This window comes from Mauremys mutica, chromosome 2 (assembly GCF_020497125.1).
Source record: "Mauremys mutica isolate MM-2020 ecotype Southern chromosome 2, ASM2049712v1, whole genome shotgun sequence".
NCBI lineage: Eukaryota > Metazoa > Chordata > Testudines > Geoemydidae > Mauremys > Mauremys mutica.
Genome location: NC_059073.1, coordinates 180,352,101 through 180,370,424, shown reverse-complemented (window position 1 = coordinate 180,370,424; position 18,324 = coordinate 180,352,101). Strand labels below are relative to the sequence as shown.

Genomic DNA, 18,324 nt, shown 5'->3' with positions numbered 1-18,324 from the left:
CCCAGGTCTCCTGAATCCCAGGCCTTTGCTCTTTCCACTAAGTCAAATGGATGTAGAATAGTCAGGGAACAGTTTGCTTATAGCTGGATTGCAACTAGTGTGCTTGTGGCAGATTTTTCTAGTATTTTAGATATTACCAAAAACATTTAAAATGTTATTGCCCCCATGTGTGCAACAAGAACATTGTTTAATAAAATAAAGTTTGAACTTTTAGAACATTTTTACAATTCATATCAAAAAACCTGAATTTATTAGATGACCACATTCCTTTAGAACAATTCACTTCAACTCATACAAATAATAAAAATTAAATAAATCAGCAAAACTCCTCTGTATAAATAAAATATATTTTGTCTATATATAGTGAATTTCAAATAGGCCCCTTTCCCTGTGAAAACTATAGGTAGATGTAAATTTTCAAAATGAAGATTGATCTTAAAAAGGAAAACTGTAATTTAGAGACCACCACACTAATTGAGAGTTCATTAAAATGTTTCAATATCAAAAACAAATTAGGAAAAATCACTTTTTGTATAAATAAAACAAGCCATTTGAGAAAATGAGAAATAGTTCAAAATACAAGTACAGAGAACTTCACCCATTTTCTTCCAAAAAGTGGATTTGGGAAGAGGCTACCCTAAGGCAAACGTCTCTAACTGGAATTTTGGCAATTTGTAGCAGTAATTTTGAGAAACAAGTTTTACTTTCTTTAAAACAGTTTGAAATGTGCATATAGAAAACAGACTTGTGATATCTCGGAGACCTGTCATGTTACCCAAAGGATGATTATTCATCCTGGCTGCCTTGACCATCTGATCCCCCCCAAACCCATCCCCCTCTTTGGTCTAGTGCCCTCTCTCACATCCTCTTCAAAATGGTCCTTGCCCCTTCAACTAGCCTCTCCTCAGCAGCTGAATGGCCTCATTCTCACTGCCCAGCTGCTATTGCCCATTGGCTACTTCTTCAGCAAGAGCTGCTATGATCTCCATGCCAAAAGTCCTCCCTAAGTCTCTACGGCCACCCATCTGCTGTCATGACAGGGTGGACGACGGGGTAGGGCCAGGCAGTAGGAAATGATTACTCATGTGAAGAGTGCAGGCAGGAAGACAGGGTGACTCTGAACAGGGGGAGGCAGGTCTGGATAAAAGTTATCATAGTTATTCCACCTTGGCCCTCAAAGTGGCTACACCCTCTTCTGCCTCTTATAATACCCCGTAAACGGCTCGCATAAAATCAGGAATTCAGCCATTCCCCAGAAGATATTGTGTATCAAAATTGTTCATCCCTCACAAGCCAATTGTAACTAGGATATCTGCTTTCCTAAAGGCCCTCTCATCTGCCTTTTTAGATCTGTACTTCTGGCTACTTCCCAGTATGAAAAAGGTTCCAGTTGCTCAAGTCTTTATATTAGTATCTTGAATTGTTCTTTGAGCAGTCTGCCTTCAGTATATCATAGCACTGCTGTTTCTCAGAACGGAAGATGTGATGCATCAGACTGCAAGGGAACTTTGTGTTGAAATTGGCTCTGAGGAGTCATTTTGTTTTGGTGAAGAAAAAGTGGCAGTTCCACTTTGTGCCATTTCAATGCCTTCTTTTGCCAGTGCTGTCCTTTTGAAATGATTGGTAGATTCCGCTATAGAAGCATCTGGTCTTCCGCTTTCAGGGGGACTCAGTACCTGATCAGAGATGGCCAAACTGTTTGCATTCATAGAACACACCAGAAGAGTGCTGTTTCTTGTGGATCCCTCATGGAGATTTTGCAGAGATGGGATCTGCTTCATGGAGCCAAGACTTCCCCAGTGAGATTCCTCTAACGACTGGTTGCAGTTAGACTGTAAGTCTGCTCAGAAGCAAAAGTGAAAATTAATCTTGAAAGTGCTCTGTAGGCTAGCTTTCAAAAGTGAGATTCAGTCCCTGAACATCAGATAGCAGAGATTTACTTTTTACGTTTTACTTTAAAAGCAGAAGAAAATAGACAGTCACAAGTGAATATTTTCGTTCTGTTTTAGTTGAATTATTCAAAGAAAAATATAACAGCATTTCAATGTAAGGTAGTTCAATTCAGTGATACTCAGACTGTGGTTCGTGAGCCGCAAGTGGCTCTATAATGCAGCTTGTTGCAACACATGATATTAAAACACTGTGCGACTTAGTTATTAACCAAAGTTATTAACCAATCAGGATGCTTTTACTATGTTATTAACCAATTAAGTTATGATGTTAACTTAGTGTAAATTGATATTTGCTGTTATATATATATATATATATACACATATATATATACACATATATATACACACACACACTCTAAGTATTTCCCCTGTCATACTGTTTAAATATGAATAGTACTCTAGTAAATGAAACAATGAATTCATGCTACTGTGGCTCTTCTGGGTAAAGATGATTGCTAATTTGGCTTCTGAACCACTTTGGTCTGAGTATCACTGGTCTAATCATATGCAAGGAGCCAGCCAACAGAGCTGGAAAAAGGGGAGTTTGAGTGGGAATTAGTAGGAGGAGTTGGGGGTCAGGGGAAAAAGGGGAACGTGTGTGTTTGTCTCTCTGTTGCTGAGCTTAGGTGGGAAGGCTATGACAGGCTGCAGAAGCAGGAGGGGTAGTGAGCCAAGGAATGGAAGAGGCAATGTGGATGACTAGATGTGGAAGCTGAGGAATGTACATTATCCTGGAGCGGGTACCTGAAAGGTGCTTTGTTTGGTGTAAAATGCTGCCTGATCAGATGGAAGAGAAGATTGGAGAGTTGGAAATCCAGGCAGAAACTATGGTTGAGTTTTGAGGGAACTTGAGCAGATGATGGAGGAAAGGCAAGTGGAGGTTGAATGGAAAACTTCAAAACTTGCAGATACAAGCTGGACGGGGGAACTTTGAGGGTGGATTGCAGGATGAGGAAAGTGGGCAGTAGAAGCATGTGATAAAAGTATCAGGCAGAGGAAATAGAAAGGATAGTGAAGGAGAAATAGAGCTCAGGGATAGGTTTACTGAGTTGGAAAATTAAGAAGGGGCGTAGCAGGCAGTAACAGAAGATGGGAGGGCAAGGAAGAAGAAAAAAGTAGCTAGTTCTAAAAGAAGAGGGGAAGAGTCAATGGAGACAGCCAGAGGTCAGAGCCCCAGAAGGACAGAGGATGAGTTGCAGAAGATTGCATGTGAGAACAAAAGACAAGAGGGCTTGCAGCCAGAAAGAACAGAAAGAGGAAGGCCAGAGAGCTGCACCAGGAAGAGGCAGGGCTACATGACTGGGGACTCCCTACCAAGAAGAACAGACAGACCTGTCACCAGAGCTGATCTGAAGAACAGAAGGGTGTGCTGGCTACTGGGAGTAATATATGGGATGTGGACATAAGGCTGAAAAGGATCCGAATTGGAGCAGGAAAGAATCCACAGATTATCTTTACAAGGGGACAAATGACACAGCCAGATTCTCAACGGAATGCATCAGTAGAGACTATGCCAAGCTGGGGAAGACACTTAAAAAAATGGAGGCTCAGGTGATCTTCAGTGGGATTCTACCTGTCCCTAGAGGAGGAGAATCAAGGAGAGACCAGATTATGATGATTAACAGATGGCTCAAGGAAGTGGGGCTATAAGAAGGGCTTTGGGATGTTCAACCGCTGGGAGGCATTCCTGGGCAGAGGACAGTTCTCATGGGATGGACTCCACCTGAGTAGGCAGGGAAATAGACTGCTGTGATGGAGGTGATTAAAAGAGCTTTAAATTGGGAGACTGCTAGGAGATGCTCATGTAATCTCCATGCCTGATTCTAACATTGAGTGGGAGGAAAATTACAGAAAGGGCCCAGCAATGGAACCACAGAGGGTCAGAAAATGGACATCAAGAAGAAAAGATTGTTACTGTCAGTGGTATTGGCACTGTCAGGCAGGCGATACTGGCAGTAGAATGACTGTACCAAATTGAGTGAGGAATCTGGGTGACGCCAAGTACAAACAACGAAGATATCTGTACACCAAATACAAGGATCCTGGGTAACAAAATGGAGGAACTAGAACTTCTAGTACAGTAAAACCAGATATTATAGGAATAACAGAAACACGGTGGAATTGTAGTCATGACCAGAGTACAGTTATGGATGGGAATGTGCTGTTCAGAAAAGATAGAAATAAAGGTAACGGTGGAGCAGCAGCATTGTACATTACTGACAAGATAGACTGTAAAGAAATTAAAAGTGATGGAATGGATAAAGTGGTATCTGTTTGGGTCAAAATCACTTTGGGAAAGAAAGCTAATACAGGCGCCACTGTGATAGTGTTTGGAGTATGCTACAGATCCCCAGGATCCAATCTGGGATATGAATAGTGACCTTTGATATCTTTAATGAAATAAAGATTACAGGGAATTGTGTGATTATGGATGACTAACTTCCCAGATATAGACTGAGGAACGAGTACTACTAATAATGGTAGGGCTCGGATATTCCTGGATTTGATAGCTTACAGATTTCTTCACCAAATCAACATTTTAGATTTAATATAAGTAAATTGCAAGGTCCTCATAGAAGAACTGGTTGTACAGAACAATCTTGGTTCAAGTGATCATGAGTAATTCAGTTTAAACTAAATGAAAAGAAAAAAAAATAGGTCAGCAAGTAGGGTCCTTGATTTCAAAAGGTCAAACTTCAAAAAATAAGCAAAGTAATAAGGGAAATGGATCTGAATGTGGAAGAGGCTTGAAATTACTTTAAGTCAAAGTTGCAGAAGCTATTTGAAGTCTGCATCCCAAGCAAAGGGAAGAAAATTCATAGGAAAGGTTGCAGACCAAAACAGGATGAACAAGCATCTCAAACAGGTGATTAAGAGGAATCAGAAAGCCTGCAAGGAATGGAAGATGGGATGGATCAATAAGGAAAGCTCTCTCTTGAAGGTCATAAAATGTAGGGTTAAAGTGAGAACTGCCAAAAGCCAAGCAGAGTTGGACCTTGCAACTGAAATTAAAACCAATAGTAAAAGGTTCTTTAGCCATACAAATAAAAAGAAAATAGGGAAAGAAGTGGGACCACTAAGTGCTGAGGACAGGATGGAGATTAAAGATTATCTAGGCATGACCCTACACCTACATGAATACTTTGCCTCAGTTTTTAATAAGGGTAATGAAGCGCTATGGGGTAGTGGCTAATGGAAATGAGGATGTGGAAGTAGAAATTACTATCACATCCAAGGCTGAAGTCATTCTCAAACAGCTTAATGGGAGCAATCGGGGAAGGGGGAGAAGTAAAAATCTCCATCCAAGAATATTAAAGGAACTGGCTCCTGCAGATAACACAAAGTTGGGAGGTATTGCCAACAAGGAGGAGGACTGGAATATGTAAAAAGATCTGGACAACCTTGAAAACTGGAGTAATAGAAATGGGATGAAATTAAATAGTTCAAAGTGCAAGGTCATGCATTTAGGGACTAACAACAAGAATTTTAAGTTGGGGACTTATCAATTGGAACTGACAGAGGAGGGGAAAGACCTGGGCGTATTGGGCAATCACAGGATGACTATGTGCCACCAGTGTGATGCAGCCATGAAAAAGGCTAATGCAATTGTAGGATGCATCAGATGAGGTATTTCTAGTAGAGACAGAGAAGAGTTAGTACCATTATTTTGATAAGTTTTGAGGCACTGATGAGATCTCATCTGGAATACTGTGTGCAATTCTGGTCTCCCATGTTTAAGAAAGATGAATTCAAACAAACAGGTGCAGAGAAGGGTTGCAAGGACAGCAAAGGAATGGAAAATCTATCTTACAAGAGAAGACTCAAGGAGCTTGGCTTGTTTACCTTACCCAAATGAAGGATGAGAGGAGAGATGATTGCTCTCTATAAATACATCAGAGGGATCAATAGCAGGGAGTTATTTAACTTAAGGGTCCACGTTGGCACAAGAGAAAATGCAGATAAACTGGCCATCAACAAGTTTAGACTTGAAATTAGATGAAGGTTTCCAACCATCAAGAGGAGTGAAGTTCAGGAACAGCCTTCCAAGGGGAGAAGTGGGGGCAAAACAAACTCTAATTGGTTTCAAGACTGAACTTAATAAGTTTATAGAGGGGATGGTATGAGGAGGTTGCAGACAATGGTATGTGGCCCATCTGCAAGTGCTAGCAGCAAATATCTCCACTGGTTGGAGATTGGGCCTTCGATGGAGAGAGCTCTGAGTTAATACTGTACAGTGAATTCTTTCCCAAGTGTCTGGCTGGTGGATCCTGCTGACATGCTCAGGGTCTAACTGATTGCCATATTTGGGGTCGAGAAGCAATTTTCCCTCAAGTCAGATTGGCAGAGACTCTGGGAGGTTTTCACCTTTCTCTACAGAATGGGGCATGGGTCACTTGCAGGTTTGAACTAGAGTAAATGGTGGATCCTCTGAAACTTGAATCATGATTTGAGGACTTCAGTAACTCAGCCAGAGGTTATGGGTCTATTACAGGAGTGGGTGGGTGAGGTTCTGTGGCCTGCAATGTGAAAGAGGTCAGACTAGATGATCATGATGTTCCCTTCTGGCCTTAAAGTCTGTGTGTCTAATGTAATGTTTATTTCTCGACTGTCTATGTACATACAATACATCAGAGTAATGAAATAATGGTGAAACTGAGTTGTGATAGTTTATAGATTTTCAAGATTTATGGTAAAATATAAAGTTTTAAATTTTCAGAACCCAAAAAATTATTTGTGACAAAAGTACGCCATTGTGGCATTATTTTTATAAAGAATGTTAAAATGCAGATTTTGGGATATTAGTTTTTTTACAAACTTATAAATCTCACTGTTACAGCTGCAACAGAGCAAGTTGCAATAAATACCTATTAGAAATGAATGTATTATGCAGTGATTGTCACTGAAAATCTATTTACCAACTCTAACTTCTCTGTGTTATGTGATACCTAAAAATATTTCTTATATTTAAAATCGGAAATAGCTTCAGTAACTTATCTGTTGGAAAACACTGACTTTAGTCAACAATATCAAGTTTGTACTAAAAATTGATTTAAGAAAAAAAAAGGAACTAATCATACATGCATAGGAATTACTTTTTAAAAAGTTATCTTAGTATGGATGTTTATGATCAGTTCAGCCCTGGTGGAAATTTATGCCACTCCACTGAAGTCAACAGAGTTGCCTCAAAATTTCTCCTGAAAATACCCAAAGTGATTACTCCACATTAGCCAAGCACATTTAAAGTTAGAAGAATGAAAAATGCATTAAAAACTATCCACTTTACTTTGACATTCTTACAATAATGGATTTTCTATAAAGAAAAAAAATACTTCCTGGCTAAGCCTTATAAGAAAGGTGGTACTCCATAGCAAATATCATGGCAGTTACAGTACAGTATTCACTGTGGTGATCAGGATATAGTATAAGTTAAGATTGGGCTAAATGAATATTTAGACCTTAGGGGGGAAAACTGCACAGTAATTCTTCTGTAATTAAAATCAAGTGTTATAAAAAGATCTTACCTCCAAAGTCTGCCATTTCAGTATCACTTATGTCCTTGTTCTGATGAATATTCTCACACAGAGTTTCTTTAGTACTTTTTGGCATAGTCTACAAAAAACAAATCAGATCTGTAAATTAATTCCATCTATAGATTGCCAGGTCACTTGGGCATAGGCACCAACTTTCTCCAGCACCGGTGGGTGCCCACGCCCCTCCGCCCCTTTCCCCACCCCTGGCCCTGCCCCGACTCCACCCCATCCCCGCCCCTGGCCCCGCCCCCATTCCAATCCCATTCCCAAGGTCCCAGCCCTAACTCCACCCCCTCCCTGCCCCTATTGGATCCCTTCCCCAAATCCCCGCCCCAGCCCCGCCTCTTCCCCCAGTGTGCCACGTTCCCCTTCCTCCCCGCCCTGCGAATCAGCTGTTTCATGGCGCAAGCGCTGGGAGGGAGTGGGGAGAAGCAGGACATGGCAGTACGCTCGTGGAGGAGGCAGAGGCGAGCTGGAGCAGGGAGGTGGGGCGGGGCCATGGGGAGCTGCGGGTGGGTGCTGAGCACGCACCAATTTTTCCCCATAGGTGCTCCAGCCCCGGAGCACCCACAGAGTCGGCGCTTATGCACTTGGGCAGAGTCTAATGCCGATATAGCATGCCACTGCAGCTTTTCAGAATGATGAAGGCCTCTCCTCTAACAGCCTCTCAGAAGTTTTTCCAATATACTCTCTGAGTATGCAAAACCAGGAGTCACCTTGACTTAAATTGTACAATGAGCTTTTACCCAGTATGCCCACTATCACTACTTTTTACCACAATGGTGATCTCCGTAAGTTAGAGCACAGCAGGTAAATAGGAGCACAGGATCACTGGTCGGGTCTAGTATGGTAATGCCTGTCTAACAGTGGCCAGTACTTAGTGCTGCACAGGAAGGCCCAATGAGCACTGCTGTCGATAATTATAAAATAATTTGCTCACCAGAAAAGTTTCATTTGAGGTATTGGCAGTTAGGGTCCAATTTTACTGCCAGTTAAATCAGAACAAAAACACCCATTGGCTTCAATAGTGCCCGATCAGGACCTTTAGGATACAGCATGCAGCAGTGAGTCTCAGAGCCCAGGTCGACAGACACGGGCCTGCAGGGCTCAGGCTACCACTCCAAAAATAGCCGGGTAGACACTGCGGCTCGGGCTTTATCTCCCTTTCTAAAAGCCTAACTAATGTAATGTCAGAGGTTCTTGTTACTAATATAAGCGTCTAATCCTCCGGGCTGCCACGAGAGGCAATGTGGAAAGCTCTCCACTGCTCTACGATTCCTCTGCCCTCCACTGTTTGTATCTTCACCTCCCAAGAATATCACCAGCATGGGCAGCGGGTGAATCGCAGGCTTGGGGAGGCTAGCCCCCGGCCAGCCTGCCCATCTCCCTTCCCCCGCTGGAGCTCAGAGCCCCCCCTCCCTGACAGCCCCAGGCCCCGGAGCACTCAGGGAGCGGGCAGGCAGCGCAGCCCCCGGCCCTGGAACGCCGGGTGGGCAGGCAGCACAAGGACCGGCTCCCGCTGCTCAGAGTTCCTGGCTATAGACTGGCTCCCAGTGGCCCCAGCCCAGGGCAAGGGCACTGGAGCCCTCCCAAAAGTGGGGGGGGCCAGGGGCCCCCACCCAAGGTGGAGGCAAAAACAGTTCCCTGCCCATGTCCCAGGCCCCCCGCCCAGGGCAGGTGGAGGGACCCCAGCTCCCCACAAGGCTCTCCTCATGCCAGGCTGCGGCTCTGAGGCCCTTTGGCCCAAGATGGATCAGGGAGAGCCACAACGGCAGCTGGCATGAAGTCGCGGACCCCCCTCCTGCCCCGGGTAGCTGTGGAGCCTGGGAGATGGGGACATAGGCCGGGGGCTGCTCTCAGCCCCCACGCACCTCGAGCAGGTGGAGGGTCTGCTGTGGCCAGTGGTTTCCCCACGAATTGAAATTAGGGGGAGTGTTTGAATTTGCAGGGGGTGTGTGTCAGGGCCGATGAGGGGTGAGACTGTGAGGGTGAAGGTGGGCTGTATGGCACCATAGTAAAAACTGAAAAATGTTTCATGACCATTTTATTAGATTTAACGGATGTTTTAAAATCATCACACAAATTAAAGTTGGCTACTCAAGCCTTCTATGAAGCACTACATCTACATCCTTGGTTTCTTGTTATAATTTTGCATAACTCTGTTAATGAACTTCTTGAATGCAGTATGTTCATCTTTGGTGGCTTCTATTCAATTCCATTCAATGATGAAAAGGAACGCTCAACTGAAGCTGTTGCGACTGGGAGTAGCAAGAGATGAATGCTTACTTCTTTCATCCCAGGAAACATAGCACAAAGATCAGGTTGAGCCACTAGTGATGATAAAAAAGAAGTTGAAGTCAAATCTTCATTCATTTGTCATATGATATTCCACTCTATGTTCAAATTCTCTATTCTGTCCTGATCACATGGCAGCCCCATTGCTGGTAGTACCTCACTCCACTCAACTGTCAGTGTTTTATAGGACAGGTAGATTTTTAAGAATCAAGTCTGTGTACTTTTTCAGTTTTCTTAACAAACACTTCGTGTCTTCACGTAAGGATTCAATATAAATGCCTTCATTAGTCAACTTCTGGATTGAAGTCTTTGGGTACGTCTACACTACAGGATTATTCTGATTTTACATAAACCGGTTTAGTAAAACAGATTGTATAAAGTCGAGTGCACGCAGCCACACTAAGCACATTAATTCGGTGGTGTGCGTCCATGGTCCGAGGCTAGCATCGATTTCTGGAGCGTTGCACTGTGGGTAGCTATTCCGTAGCTATCCCATAGTTCCCGCAGTCTCCTCCGCCCCTTGGAATTCTGGGTTGAGATCCCAGTGCCTGATGGGGCAAAAATCATTGTCGTCGGTAGTTCTGGGTAAATGTCGTCAGTCATTCCTTCCTCTGGGAAAGCAACGGCAGACAATCATTTCGCGCCCTTTTTCCCTGGATTGCCCTGGCAGACGCCATAGCATGGCAACCATGGAGCCTGTTTTCCCTTTTGTCACTGTCACCGTATGTGTACTGGATGCCGCTGACAGAGGCGATACAGCAGCGCTACACAGCAGCATTCATTTCCTTTTGCATGATAGCAGAGACGGTTATCAGTTGTTCTGTACCATCTGCTGCCATTGTAAATTGGCAAGGAGATGACGGTTATCAGTCATTCTGTACTGTCTGCTGCTGTCATGGGTACCCCTGGCTGAGGTCGGCCGGGGGCACAAAGACAAAAATGGGAATGACTCCCCGAGTCAATCCCTCCTTTATGGTATCTAAAAATAGAATCAGTCCTGCCTAGAATATGGGGCAAGTGTACTAGAGAACCAGTGTATCAGAGAACCAGAGAGCACAGCCGCTCCGTGTCAGATCCCACAGAAATGATGAGCTGCATGCCATTCACAGGGGGTGCCCCTGCAACAACCCCACCTGTTGCTTCCCTCCTCCCCCAGCCTTCCTGGGCTACCGTTGCAGTGTCCCCCCATTTGTGTGATGAAGTAATAAAGAATGCAGGAATAAGAAACAGTGACTTGTTAGTGAGATAAAATGAGGGGAAGGCAGCCTCCAGCGGCTATGATAGTCCAGGCAGGACATTAAGCAGTGTGGGGGAGAGGAGCCCAGCATCCCGCTGCTATGATAGTCCAGGCAGTACAGAATCTTTTCTTTACACATGAAGGGCGGGGGCTGATGGAGCTCAGCCCCCAGTTGCTATGATGAAGATGGTTACCAGCCGTTCTGTACCATCTACTGGGAATGACCGGGAGTCATTCCTATTTTTACCCAGGCGCCCCTGGCTGACCTCACCTGAGGCCAGCCAGGAGCACTCACGGGCTGATGATGATGATGGATAGCAGTCATATTGTACCATCTGCCACCACGGGGGGCGGGGGGATGCTGCAGTTCACTGCTGCAGCATCGCGTCTACCAGCAGCATCCAGTAGACACAGGGTGACATTTAAAAGAGTCAAGAGACGATTTTTTTTCCCTTTTCCTTCTGGGGGTGGGTGAGGGGGGTAAAGTGATGAGCTATGCCCTGAACCACCCCGGACAATGTGTTTGACACTACAGGCATTGGGAGCTCAGCCAAGAATGCAAATGCTTTTTGGAGACTGCAAGAACTGTGAGATAGCTTGAGTCCTCAGTCCCCCCTCCCTCCCTTCATGAGCGTCCATTTGATTCTTTGGCTTTCCGTTACGCTTGTCACGCAGCAGTGTGCTGAGTCCCTGCTGTGGTCTCTGTCTGGAGATTTTTTTAAAATGCTTTGGCATTTCGTCTTCTGTAACGGAGCTCTGATAGAACAGATTTGTCTGCCCATACAGTGATCACATCCGTACGGTCCATGCTGGAGCTCTTTTTGGATTTGGGACTGCATCGCCACCCGTGCTGATCGGAGCTCCACACTGGGCAAACAGGAAATTATATTCAAAAGTTTGCGGGGCTTTTCCTGTCTACCTGGCCACTGCATCCGAGTTCAGATTGCTGTCCAGAGTGGTCACAGTGGTGCACTGTGGGATACCGCCCGGAGGCCAATACCGTCGATTTGCGGCCACACTAACCCTAATCCGATATGGTAATACCGATTTCAGCGCTACTCCTCTCGTCGGGGAGGAGTACAGAAACCGGTTTAAAGAGCCCTTTATATCGATATAAAGGGCCTTGTAGTGTGGATGGGTGCGGCGTTAAATCGGTTTAACGCTCCTAAAATCGGTTTAAACGCGTAGTGTAGACCAGGCTTTTGCTTCTTCCAGTACTTTTTCAATGGATGGCTCTCCGATTGATCCAAATGTAGCTTCTATTGTTGGACAAAGATCTACTACTGTTGTAGCAGATGCCTGGATGGCATTGTTTTATGACCCAAGTGGTTTCAACAGTAGATTTATGAGAGAGAGAACAGCAATAGTCACCTCTGAACGTAGTAGCAAAAGTAATCCACCAACCTCACTACTTAGATCCATCCCATCTTGGTAGATACTTTCCAAAGCCAATAACAATGGCTGGAGTAATTTTAAGACAACAGCCAAGGATCGCTCATGAGAAAGCCAGTGGGTTTTCCCAGGTTGGACTAATTTGAACTTCAGTCCCAGTGTATCTTCTATATTTTCCAAGATATTCAGTCTTTTTGGACTCTTGCTGAAAAAAGAATATAATCAAGACATTACATTTATAGCTTTTTAATTGTCTTTTGAAGATTCTGCAATTCGTACTAGTGCTAGTTGGAGTAGATAGCCTCTGCAGTGTGTATAGGAGAGATTAGGGTTACACTTTTCTCTAAGCAAAGCTTGTACTCCACCATGTCTTCCAGAGAAGTTTGCAGCTCCATCAAATGCACAAGCAGCCATCTGTTTGGGGTCCAATTGACAAGAATTTAACTCTTCTAAGATGTGGGTTGTCACACATGCAGCCGATGTGTCTTCTATAACTTGAACATCTAGAAATGCATCTACTGGCCTACCACTGATATCAAGATAACGTACACAGTGACTTAATAATTGATGCCCATTTGCATCGGTGCATTCATCAGCTATGTATGCAAATTTTTTGAATGTGGTGAGAGAGTTCGTCACTTTTTCAACAGCTGAGTCTTTCACTGTTGCACTGCATGCTTCTAGCCAGTCAGCTGAGTTTCTTGCTGAAAGACAGTGAGCATTTGCTGGTCTTGTTCAGAACCAGTGTTCAGTTTCAGGATGAACAAGAGACAATGCACTTAACATTGACTTCCAGTTTATAGTGTGTGGTATCTCTTGCTTAAATAGAAAGTATGATGCCACAGCCATGTTTATTTGCATGAACTGTGTTGTGTCTCCAGCATTCTTAACAGCCTCATTAAGTACTTCTAAAATTGGCTTTGAAAATGGGCTTATAAGGCTTTCTGCATGTTGATGCACTACAGAGGCCTGGTGTTCTGCTGCCTTTTCACGTAGTTTGTCAGCATTGGCTTTGCTGATCGGTCTGACAAACCAAGCTCCTCCACTTTTACCAATCATAGCATTGGAAAGCTTTCCTTCTTCGCCAGAGGTGCACCAGTAGCCATCTTTTGTAACTTCAGTAAATGGGAACTGTAGTGGGGTGGACCCCCACTCCTGCCCTGAAGGGGTAAAAAAAGCCCTGGGAGGGGGCTGTGGCTGGAGAAAGTAGTTTTTAGGCTGGGCTGATTGGGGGAAGTGGCTACAGCTGGGGCCACACCCCAAACAGACTCAGCTGGCCCTATAAAGGCAGAGAAGCCAGGGGCAGACAGGAGTCTCTCTCTGTTTGTAGAGGGAAATGGGCCTGGCTGCAGGGGGCTAGAGACAGGGTACCTGAGTGGAGCAGGGCTGGGGAAAGGCAGAGGAGCTGGGGAGCTCCAGCCTGGAAAGCCCCAGGCTGCAGCCTAGCCGAAGACCAAGGGATACTAGGGGTTGCAGAGGGCAGCCCAGGGGTAGGCCAAGGCAGCAGGTCCAAACCCAACCTTGCCAGTGATGAGTGGGCTGATACTGCAGTCTGCCCCAGGGCGCAGGGGCTAGACAATGACTGGCAGTAGCCATATACTGAGGCGAGGTGGGGATAGAGGATGGGGGTTCCCCAGGGAGGGGGGGACCCTGAGAGAAAGGGGTTACTGCCAGAGGGCAGCACCCCATGTAAAAGGGCACTGGGTCCAGGGAGGGACACAGGGGCCAGAGGACAGATGGATCACTGGCCTGCAGAGGGCGCTCTGGAGCTGGAACGAGCTAATTCCCAGGAGTCACCAGCAGGAGGCGCTGCTGGGGTGAATCCGCCCATCTACAGGAACACTTTGACCGACAAACATCGGGAACTGCCTTTACTTTTTGGAGACACTGTTTCTTCAGTAGGTAGCTGTATTTGTGCTTTGGGCTGGTTGGATGTAGATACACCACTTGAACCGTCAGATGACATGATATATTCTTGGTTCTTGATGTGTTCTTCACCTTGGTTAGTTTTTGAGGCCTTTGAGTGGAAAAATTGTTGTATTGTTTTTTGTCTTTTCATTTTCACTTTGACCTGCAACATATAAAAGAGATATGAATGAAGTAAATGTTTTGTTAGGATAATGCAGATTTAACATAAGGATAATGCAAAATCCACCAAAACACATAACAGGTCTAGATTTCTTAAAACAACATCATTTAATTTAAATTGGCTTTTGAAAAGTAAGCCATCATGGGATAAGAGGGAAGTCCTCTCATGGATCAGTAACTGGTTAAAAGATGGGAAACAAAGGGTAGGAATAAATTATCTATTTTCAGATAGGAGAGAGATAAATAGTGGTATCCCTGAGTGGTCGGTACTGGGACCATTACTGTTCAACATATTCATAAATGATCTGGGAAAAATGCATAAACAGTGAGGTGGCAAAATTTGCAGATGATACAAAACTATTCAAGATAGTTAAGTCCAAAGCAGACTGTGAAGAGTTACAAAGGGATCTCACAAAACTGGGTGACTGGGCAACAAAATGGCAGATGAAATTCAATGTTGATAAATGAAAAGTAATGCACATTGGAAAACAATCTCAACTATACATACAAAATGATGGGATCTAAATTAGCTGTTAACACTCAAGAAAGATCTTGGAGTCATTGTGGATGGTTCTCTGAAAATATCCACTCAATGTGCAGCAGCAGTCAACGAATCAAACAGAATGCTGGAAGTCATTAAGAAAGGGATAGATAATAAGACAGGAAATATCATATTGCCTCTATATCAGGGATCGGCAACCTTTCAGAAGTGGTGTGCCGAGTCTTCATTTATTCATTCTGATCTAAGGTTTCGTGTGCCAGTCATACATTTTAACATTTTTAGAAGATCTCTTTTCATAAGTCTATAATATATAACTAAACTATTGTTGTATGTAATGTAAATAAGGTTTTTAAAATGTTTAAGCAGCTTCCTTTAAAATTAAATTAAAATGCAGAGCCCCCCGGGCCGGTGGCCAGGACCCGAGCAGTGTGAGTGCCACTGAAAATCAGCACGCGTGCCGCCTTTGGCACGCATGCCATAGGTTGCCTACCCCTGCTCTATATAAATCCATGATACATGCACACCTTGAATACTGTGTGCAGATATAGTCACCCCATCCCAAAAAAAGATATATTGGAATTGGAAAAGGTACAGAGATGGGCAACTAAAATGATTAGGGGTATGAAAGAGGAGGAGAGATTAAAATGACTGGGAATTTTCAGCTTAGAAAAGCGACGACTAAGGGGGGGATGTGATAGAGGTCTATAAAATCTTGACTGGTGTGAAAAAAGTGAATAAGGAAATGTTATTTAATCCTTCATGTAACACAAGAACTAGCAGTCACCCAATGAAATTAATAGGCAGCAGGTTTTAAAAAATAATAATAAAAGGAAGTACTTCTTCACACAACATAAAGTCAACCCGTGGAACTCTTTGCCAGGGGATGCAGTGAAGACCAAAACTATAACTGGATTAAAAAAAGAACTAGATAAATTCCTGGAGAATAGGTCCATCAGTGGCTATTAGCCAGGATGGGGAGGGATGCAACACCATGCTCTGAGTGTCCCTAGCCTGTTTGCCAGAAGCTGGGAATGGGCAACAGGGGATGGATCACTGATGATTACCCGTTCTGTTCATTCCCTCTGAAGCACCTGGCCTTGACCACTGTCGGAAGACAGGACACTGGGCTATATGGACAATTGGTCTGACCCAGTATGGCCATTCTTATGTAAAAGTTAATTATAATAATAAAAATGTTTAGTACAGAAACTCCCCAATATAATGACCTCTCAAGATAGCAACTATGTGAGATAACAACTTTGGCAAATAATGCATTTTAAAAATCTTGGCCATATTTATATTTATGTAAGTTTCCATTCACAGTCACAAATCTAGCATTCTGGAGCAAAGTCACTAAAATATAGTCCAACAAACAAATGTTATTTAACATGCCCCTCACTTTCCCCTCCACCGCACCCCACTCACCGGTGCTGTCCTTGGTCAGTGGAGACTCAGAGTTCAGAGGTGCTTTCACGTGAGTTCACCTCCCAGGTGGGGGGCAAGAAGGCACCTTGCTTGTTCCTCCAGCTGCTCACTGTTCGCTCTGGCCACTGTTGTTCGTTGTGCCACCGTTCACTTCATTGCTCTGTTGCCAATGGCCCTGCACAGTCACCTTCTGCTGCCACCTGCCACTGTGACCTCTGCTAGTTGGTCTCTTGAGGTTCCACCCAGCTCTCAGAGATTTCAGCTAAGCTCTCAGTAGGGGAAACCTCACTGCTAGTGCAGTCTGGACTGTCTCTTCCACAGAAACACCGTCCCGCAGCAGGTCCAAGCATTTAGACCTGATTATCAGTCATTTCAGCTGTAGTGGTCATTTAACAAGACTATCTATGGAGCCTAATCAGCTTTGTCTTTAAACAGTGGAGAAGGGCAGGTCAAATAATATTGTGACTCAGACAGACCATCAAGCCAAACACCTGTCCCCACCCTCTCTCTTGATGCCCTCAATCAGCACAGGCTAAGTACAGTTCTACTGCCCTTTACTCATACAATAAGAATGACAACATTTCATTATCCACCCACCCACCCCACCCCCACATTCAAGTGATTTGTAACCCAACCCCAGCCAAAATCTATCACTTGGGCAACACAGCTCTGTTTGCTGGATACCTAGGTAGATTAGGTGTGAATGTAAATACAATCTCGTCCTGAAGCATTTCCCCCCAGCTCATCACTAGCTGTCAGGGAGAGTTCATTTAGACTTTGCTTACAAATCATAATTTGAAATTATTAGGTTGGCCAACATCACTGAAATGAATGCACTGACATTGTCATAAAAAACAACAGCTGTATAGAATGTCAGGGTTGGAAGGGACCTCAGGAAGTCATCTAGTCCAACTCCCTGCTCAAAGCAGGACCAATAAGGAAGCTAGTCTATGTTCATATTTTTCAAATCTATTATACTTTTTCAGATACACTTATTTTATCATACACTTTAAAAGTATATAAAGTGTGTATTAATGTTTCAATTTCAATTCAAATTTCCAAACAGTCACTAAATTGGCATGTAACTAGTTCACAAAACTCGGTGTGGGGGGTGTTGGGGAAATTCAGGGGGGATGTAGGGAAATCACTGGCTGTGGGCTCCCCACAGCTGCCCTGGCCCAGGGTGGAGCCTTGGGGGGGAAGAGGCCGGGGTCTGCCCCGGCGAAAAGTGGACGGGCCAGGCCAGACCCGTCCACTTTCAAAAAGTGGGAGTGCTATGAACCCCCCGCCACCCCACCCCCCGGTTCCAGTGCCACTGGCCCAGGGCCTCAGCCACATGGGAAGGAAGAGCCACAGCAGAGCACGGCGGGAAGCAGGAGGTGGTCTGGGAGTGGAGTGTGGGCAGGGCTATGCAGGCAGTTTGGGTAGGCTTAGCCTTCCCCCGCCTTTGATACTCGCTGCCCATTATCACCAGTGTCCGCCATCGCAACTTATCAGTGCTGTTCCCAGAAGCAGTGGGAAGTCAACGTGATTCATGACAGTTCTGACAAATTTGCCCACAAGAATCTAAATAGCAGAAGTGAAACTGATCAGTGCCTTCTCATCTTTGCGCAGCTGCTGCTTACAGAGCTAAGAGCACCAGTAGATATACTGTGTCCTGTGGCACCTTATAGACTAACAGAAGTATTGGAGCATAAGCTTTTGTGGGTGAATACCCACTTCGTCACCACAGGTGCCACAGGACTCTGTCGCTTTTTACAGATCCAGACTAACACGGCTACCCCTCTGATACAGTAGATACACTGGGGCTGCTAGTGGACAGCATTGCATCTGTTGTATTCAGATGATATTTGGAAAATTATTTTCATTTTCTAAAAGGTCCTTATGGTTATGAAAATCAAG

General features: G+C 44.5%; 1 protein-coding gene across 5 annotated transcripts in view; it reads right to left on the bottom strand.

Annotated features, from left to right (window-relative positions):
• Positions 1-218: 218 nt before the first annotated feature.
• LOC123363099 (palmitoyltransferase ZDHHC11-like) overlaps positions 219-18,324 on the bottom strand; it is a 100,635-nt gene continuing 82,529 nt past the window's right edge. For all 5 annotated transcript variants that reach the window (XM_045003847.1, XM_045003850.1, XM_045003845.1 and 2 more), the window contains exons 10-11: positions 7,475-7,562; positions 219-1,840 (exon numbers count right to left, since the gene is read on the bottom strand). In XM_045003847.1, coding sequence (XP_044859782.1) covers positions 1,491-1,840; positions 7,475-7,562 — 438 coding nt within the window. In that variant the 3' untranslated portion in view covers positions 219-1,490. The remainder of the gene's footprint in view (positions 1,841-7,474; positions 7,563-18,324) is intronic.